At 31.8% G+C, this 7741-nt stretch overlaps 1 protein-coding gene across 2 annotated transcripts in view; it reads left to right on the plus strand.

Annotated features, from left to right (window-relative positions):
* The window catches only part of LOC111686280 (tyrosine-protein kinase Abl), a 99644-nt gene extending 92814 nt beyond the window's left edge, over positions 1-6830 (plus strand). Inside the window, exons 8-9 of one of the 2 annotated variants that reach the window (XM_046952326.1) lie at positions 1584-3359; positions 3843-6830. In XM_046952326.1, coding sequence (XP_046808282.1) covers positions 1584-3359; positions 3843-4462 — 2396 coding nt within the window. In that variant the 3' untranslated portion in view covers positions 4463-6830. Of the gene's footprint in view, positions 1-1583 lie in introns of both variants that reach the window. The other variant, XM_046952325.1, reaches the window with a different exon arrangement.
* Positions 6831-7741: the final 911 nt, after the last annotated feature.

Below are 7741 nucleotides of genomic sequence, written 5' to 3' on the forward strand. Positions count from 1 at the left end.
GGACTATATACTATACTTAATTCTGGACTATAGACTATACTATAGTATGGATTAAAGAAGGCTATAGTCGGCACCATAGACTATAGTATTGTATGAACTATATACTGGACTATAGTCCGTACTACAGACTATACTATTGCTTGCCAATAGACTATTTTCTGGACTATAGTCGAGTCTATAGTCAAGACTATATTATGTCTTGACTATAGACTCGACTATAGTATTGACTATAGACTTGACTATAATCTTGACTATAGACTCGACTATAGTCTTGACTATAGACTCGACTATAGTCTTGACTATAGACTCGACTATAGTCTTGACTATAGACTCGACTATAGTCTTGACTATAGACTCGACTATAGTCTTGACTATATACTCGACTATAGTCTTGACTATAGACTCGACTATAGTCTTGACTATAGACTCTACTATAGTCTTGACTATAGACTCTACTATAGTCTTGACTATAGACTCGACTATAGTCTTGACTATAGACTCGACTATAGTCTTGACTATAGACTCGACTGTAGTCTTGACTATAGACTCGACTATAGTCTTGACTATAGACTCGACTATAGTATGGATTTTAGACTGGACTGCACTATAGACTACATACTAGCCTGTAATATAAGCCATACTATAGGATAAAGATTAAGAGAGCTGAGAATAACAAATTATTAGAAATATTTTAGAATCAATAACTCCAATGTTGGTATTCAAGAAGTTTAAACAGTTGTGTTGGCACTCGTTCTAGAACTAGACTTTTTTGAAACAATTTCTACAATTTTTTCTGGGTTATTAGTATTTTGTATGGTACATTTGTTTAATTTAATTTATTTTTTTTTAATTGGCTTGATTTAATTAAAGTAGTACTAAATATTTTTGACTTTTATTTTTATATTTAAACAAAATACTAACGTTTTTTTATATTTTTAACTTAATTTACAGATAAAAAAAACAGTTTTTATAATGGATAATCAATATATTCCGCTTTTTATCATATATCTGCTTTTTATTAAGAAAATTTATTTAAAAAATATTAATATTTAAGAAAAATAATGATTTACTAAATAAGGAAAAGGTTTTATACGTTTTTTGCCGTTGTTTTCAATGACCAAAAGTAATATGAGTTGAAATTGCTTTAATGTTTCGAAGTCCGTCTGCATATTATATTATTAGAATAAACAATTTTAGGATTTTTTTAAATCATATTAAAATAATCAACCAAACTTATTTTAATACAAATCTTATTAATTTGTTTTCTTAAATTTAAACTATTATTTGCCTATTTATTTAACTTTCATTTGCTTTTACTTATTAATTAAATTATTTATTAATTTATTTATATTAACTGTTTATATTTATGTTCTTGCTACGCTTTGGAATGTGGAAATGGACATCACTCATCTATTAACTGTCTCTGACCCAATGTTAAAACTCTAAAAAAACAACAACACAAAAAAAGAAATAAAATGTTACAAAACTCACTTTTTTCATAATTTAATCCCAAAACATTAAAAAAATATTCTCATAAATTAAAAACAAATTTTATAACCTCAATTTATTTTATGCTCTTAAAGGTCTCAGCCGTGATATAAATAATCTCAATCAACGTTACGACTCAGAGAATGACAATAACACTGGCGATCCGGATACCGATCATACTGGCGATAGTTTGGAGCAGAATATGACAACACACTCTAAAATGCAACATTCCATGCATGTTGCCAATAATATTGGACCACGAGGAGCCCAAACACACTCCTCCTTTAAGAGACCTACACCAGTAATGGGCAATCGTGGCCTGGAAACAAGACAAAGTAAAAGATCTCAACATTCCGGCCGAACGGATGGAAATACAGTTGCTGTTAATACCGCAGCTTTAAATCAAATAAATCCGGTAGCTCAACCCATACAGGTAGGAGCCTTGGAGGTCATGAATGTTAAACGTGTGGTCAATCGTTATGGCACCTTGCCCAAGGTACAAAGAATTGGCCAATTTCTCGATAGTTTGGAAGATAGTAATGAGGGGGGTAATACTGTAGGCACACCCACTAATGTGGTAACAGCAACGCCTGCCACAAATGGTCTCAATGGCAGGCTAGCGAAAAATACACCTCCACCTTTGGCAGCCCCCTTGCCGCAACAAATGATACGTAGCAATTCTTCGGGCGGTGTAACCATGCAGAACAATGCCTCGGCCAGTTTAAATAAGTTGCAAAGACATCGCACCACTGCCGATGGCAGCAGCATGATGACCTTCTCTTCCTTCCGTGGTAATAACTCTAGCAATTCTCCCAAACGTAATCAGCAACCGGCTTTAGCTAATTTGGAATTTCCACCACCACCTTTGGATTTGCCACCACCACCGGAGGAGTTTGAAAATATGCCACCACCACCGCCACCACAGCCAGAATGTGATTTGTCTACGCCACCCCAAGCTTATGCGGCACAATTGGGTTTAAAGACCAAAACCAGCTGTAATGATGTCTCCAACACCGCCCCCAGTGTTGAGGAGGCTAGCTCTAGATTTGGAGTATCTTTGCGTAAAAGAGAACCCTCTACAGACTCGTGCAGTTCGCTAGGCACCCCGGCCGCCAATGACAACAATAATGGCAATTTACAAAATCAGGAATTAACTATGAAGGAAAAGTTAATGGCAGAAATAAAAGACCGGCAGGCCAAAGAGAATTCCTCAACCACGGCCAATATACAAAACGGTAATTCCAGTGTAGATCCGGTGGCTCTTTTAGTCAACGAATTGGCCGAGAGCATGAATTTGCCCAAACAAAAACAACAGTTGGCGGCAACTAATCCTCCGGCTCCCAAGTCGCCAGCAGCTACAAATGATTTAAATACAGCCGGCAATACTAACACATTCAAGGCTCAGCTAAAAAAGGTGGAACCTAAAAAAATACCCACACCCACACAAAAACCAGAACAACAAAGCAACATTATAGATTTCAAAGCTCACCTACGTAAGGTAGAGACTAAAACCAATACAACAGAGACAAGCTTAAAAGACAAAGAATTAAAAAAAGACTTGGAAAAGGACACTTCATCTGCTTCTTCATCAACAACAACAACAACGACTCTAAACAAATCACCAAATGCTAATGCGAAAACCAATACTTCTTCGACGGGATCATCGACTTTAAACCGCAAAGATGATAAGAAATTTTCCACCAACAACACGACACATTTAACACAAAAGACTGAAATAAAAATTGACCTACAACAACAGACAAACCAAATCAATCAAGCCAATCAATCCAATGCCAACAATGGTGAAAATAATACCGAATCATCGACCAACACTGAGGCCAATGTGGAATGTGGAAAACGCCGCAGCACAGGTAGTATTAATAGTTTAAAGAAATTATGGGAACAACCGGGTCAAACAACGACTGCAATCGGTCCACAACAAGCAGATTATGCCAGCACGCAAAATATGCCTGGGAATGCTACCACTACCAATATAACCAATGCCATCATCACAACCACCTCCACACAATTGTCTCCTAAATTTGCATTTAAACCTACCACTACCACGGGTGGTTTAATTACGCCCACCTCTGGCACCAACTCTTCCACGCAACTATTGCAACAACAGCAACCACAACAACGTTATCCCCTTAATAGCACACAAATATCACCCAGAATTACCAATAATAATAATAGCAATAAACCACCTCCATTACAACCTCCACCCCCACCACCTCCACAAAATCAAAGCCAACAACAGCATTCATCCCATAACAATTCCCATAATAGTCATCATCATAATAACGCCACAACATCCACTCATTTAACAAATTCTATTTCCACACAATTCACAGAACTCAACACAGTTAATAGTTCACACAAAACTACAGCAGGCGGAGAGGATACACAGCAGCAAGAAAATGATCTCATGACTCAGTCCATGTTTGTGGAAAATACCAATTCATCAGCTGCCGGCGTCAATAATAAACTCACCACATCGACTATAAACTCAAAACCAGCCGTGCCACTAAAACCCACCAAACTCACCATCTATGCCACGCCCATGGCTCAAAAAATTGCCTCAGCCGGTGGCAATACAGACATCACAACTAACACCACAACAACTAATAATGCTACAACCGAAAACTCGACAAAAATCTCACGTGAAAGCATCTTAGAATTGGTGGGTCTTTTGGAGGGCTCTCTCAAGCATCCGGTCAACACCATATCCGCTTCACAATGGCTACAACTCAGCGATAAATTGAATATATTACAAAACTCTTGTGTTGTCTTCGCCGACAACGAGTGCATGCCACCTCATTCGAAATTTCATTTTCGTGAGTTGGTCACTCGGGTAGAAACACAATCGCAAGCCCTACGTACGGCTGGTACGAAAAATGTCCAGGACAATGAACGTTTGGTCAGCGAAGTTGGTCAATCACTCAAACAGATAACGAATGCATTGCATAGGTAAATATTAAGAAACGGGGTGGGCGGGGAATTGTGGTTAGATTCAGAGGGGAATTTTATAAAAAGACAAAAATAAATACACATACATACATACCTACATACAAACTCCAAAGATTACAACAAACAAAAAAAGACAGCTTAGAATTATAATTGATTAATTACAACAACAACAACAACAAAACGGGAAATAAATAAATTAAATTTAAATATAGTATTTAAAAATGCTTATAAGCATATATTTATACAAAAAACAATACAATTTATAAAAAAATTAACAAAAAAGAAATTAAAGAAAATAAAATTCCCAACTAAATCTTAGTGGGATTTGTTTATGGATTTTGTAAAGGTAATGGAAGTGATCGTTTTTTCCAAATTGTGTGGTAGTAGAAGTTTAGTTTTCTATTAACAAATTATTATGATTGTAGTTATCTTTTCTGCAGAAAAGTTGTTTGTTTTACATTCTTCTTTTCCATAGAAAAGTTCTTTACATTTTAGTCATATTTTAATGGAACAGGTATGGAAAAGTTTTTATAAAAAAGTTCTATGGAAATAGTTAACTTTTTTTGTATAGAATATTTATCTCAATTATAATTAACTTTTCTATAGAAATGTCTGTAGTATTCAACTATTCCACAGAAATTTTTTTAAAAAAGTGAAATTTTACAACTTTAAGTTATAACCAGAGTAGGCAATTTTCGCACTCGTGAATACAATTTTATTTATTTCTCTCATTTTACAACTCAGTTTCACGAGATTTATTTTTAATCTCACGAGATCTATTTTTTTAAACTCTTCATTTTTTATTTTTTAATATCACTCGAGAGAGAGAAATAAATTTAAACGCTCTTCCTACTCTGGTTATAACTGAAATGTTTATGGATTTTAGTCATCTTTTAATAGAAAATAATCTCTGGATTAAAGTCAACTTTTGTATGAAAAACATGTTTATTTAAATTTTTTCTAAATTTTTTCATTTTACAAAAGTAATGTTTACAAAAAACAGCTGTTCATTGTTTATGTTTTTGACTGAAAAGTTGGCAATAATAACTAAATTAACTGATCCTAGATTCATAACTAAAAAAAAAACACAATCATCACTTAAAGTCCGCCCAAAATTTCTTCCGAGTTTAATCTAACAGCAAGTTAAACCTAGTTTAAATGAGTAGTAAGAAACCCTCCCTTGCTAAAGGAATTTCACTAATTTACAGTCAACTTTTGTATGGAAATGTTTATGAAAGTTCAACAAGTTAAGATCAAGTTTCATCACTTAAAGTCTGCCTAAATTTCTTTCGAGTTTAATCTAACAGCAAGTTAAACCTAGTTTAAATGAGTAGTAAGAAACCCTCCCTTACTAAAGGAATTTCACTAATTTACAGTCAACTTTTGTATGGAAATGTTTATGAAAGTTCAACATTTCTATGGAGAAGTTGTCAAAATTAAGATCAAGTTTCCAAAAGAAGGGTTTTCTGAACTACAATTAACTATTCATAACCTTTATTAAAGGAATTTCACTAATTTACAGTCAACTTTTGTATGGAAATGTTTATGAAAGTTCAACATTTCTATGGAGAAGTTGTTTAAATTATTATCAAGTTTCCAATAGAAGGGTTTTCTGAACTACAATTAACTATTCATAACCTTTATTAAAGAAATTTCTCTAATTTACAGTCAACTTTAGATAATAATAAACATTTCTATGAAGAAGTAGTCAAAATTGAGATCAATTTTCCAATAAAAGAATTTTCTGAACTACAATAAACCTAGTTTAAATGAGCAGTAAGAAACCCGCCCTTACTAAAGGAATTTCACTAATTTACAGTCAACTTTTGTATGGAAATGTTTATGAAAGTTGACTAGATAATAAAAATCAGCATTTCACAATCATCACTTAAAGTCCGCCTAAATTTCTTCCGAGTTTAATCTAACAGCAAGTTAAACCTAGTTTAAATGAGTAGTAAAAAACCCGCCCTTACTAAAGGAATTTCATTAATTTAAGTCATCTTTTGTATGGAAATGTTTATAAAGGTTCAACAAGTTTCCAATAGAAGGGTTTTCTGAACTACAATTAACTATTCTTAACCGTTATTAAAGAAATTTCTCTAATTTACAGTCAACTTTTCTATGGAAAAGTTTATGAAAGCTGACTAGATAATAATAATCAACATTTCTATGAAGAAGTTGTCAAAATTAAGATCAATTTTCCAATAAAAGAACTACAATTAACTTTTCTATGGAAAAGGCTCCTGGACTATTGTTTACTTTTCTACATTACAGTCAACTTTTGTAAGCAAATGTTCTAAGAATATAATCGATCTCTGCACTACAGCCATCTCTTGAGGATTATAGTTAACCTTTGTAGATATAAGTTCTTTCAATTACAGTCAAATATTCTAAATAAACATTTCTATAGAAAATATCTATGGTTTTTCTAACCTAACTATTGAGTTTTAAACTTAAAGTATTTAACTTCTATATAATCGATCTCTGCACTACAGCCATCTCTTGTGGATTATAGTTAACCTTTGTAGAAAGAATTTCTTTAAATTACAGTCAAATATTCTAAATAAACATTTCTATAGAAAATATCTATGATTTCTATAGAGGTTAGTTTTTCTAAACTAACTATTGAGTTTTAAACTTAAAGTCTTCTTAAAACCTGTTACTTTTTTAAAATCCATAAACAAATCTAAATATTTTTTTTATTTATAAATCATAATTTCAAACAAAATTTTCGAACACTTTAACCACAATTCGTTTAAATTTAATTTATAGTTTGTTTTAATTAAATTTAAAACATAAAAGTAAAAAAAAAAATCATAATTTTTAAGCTTCTCTATACAATTTATATACAACTACCAATAACTATATACATAACATATATTATATATATATATATACTCTTAAACTTAAAAACAAAAACAAAATATCGTACATATATTTTTTCTTGATAATCTATATATATAAAAAAATTAAATTAAACAACAAAAAATGATATATTTATAAAATCTAGTCATAAAACAAAAACAAAACATTATTATAAATTTAACAATAAATTAAAAAGAAAAAAACGAAAAATAACTCTAAACATATTATTATAAAACAATTAAAATAAACATATTTTAAAAAAAGAACATTAAAAAAAAAAACCAGAAAAGAAAACTCCATTTAAAAATAGTAGTTTTTAGTAGTTTCATACAATATACATAATTATCTACATAAATACATACATATATTTATCATGGCATATACATAAACTACATTTATATTATATATTAATTACTTA

Source organism: Lucilia cuprina, chromosome 5 (assembly GCF_022045245.1).
Source record: "Lucilia cuprina isolate Lc7/37 chromosome 5, ASM2204524v1, whole genome shotgun sequence".
Lineage (NCBI taxonomy): Eukaryota > Metazoa > Arthropoda > Insecta > Diptera > Calliphoridae > Lucilia > Lucilia cuprina.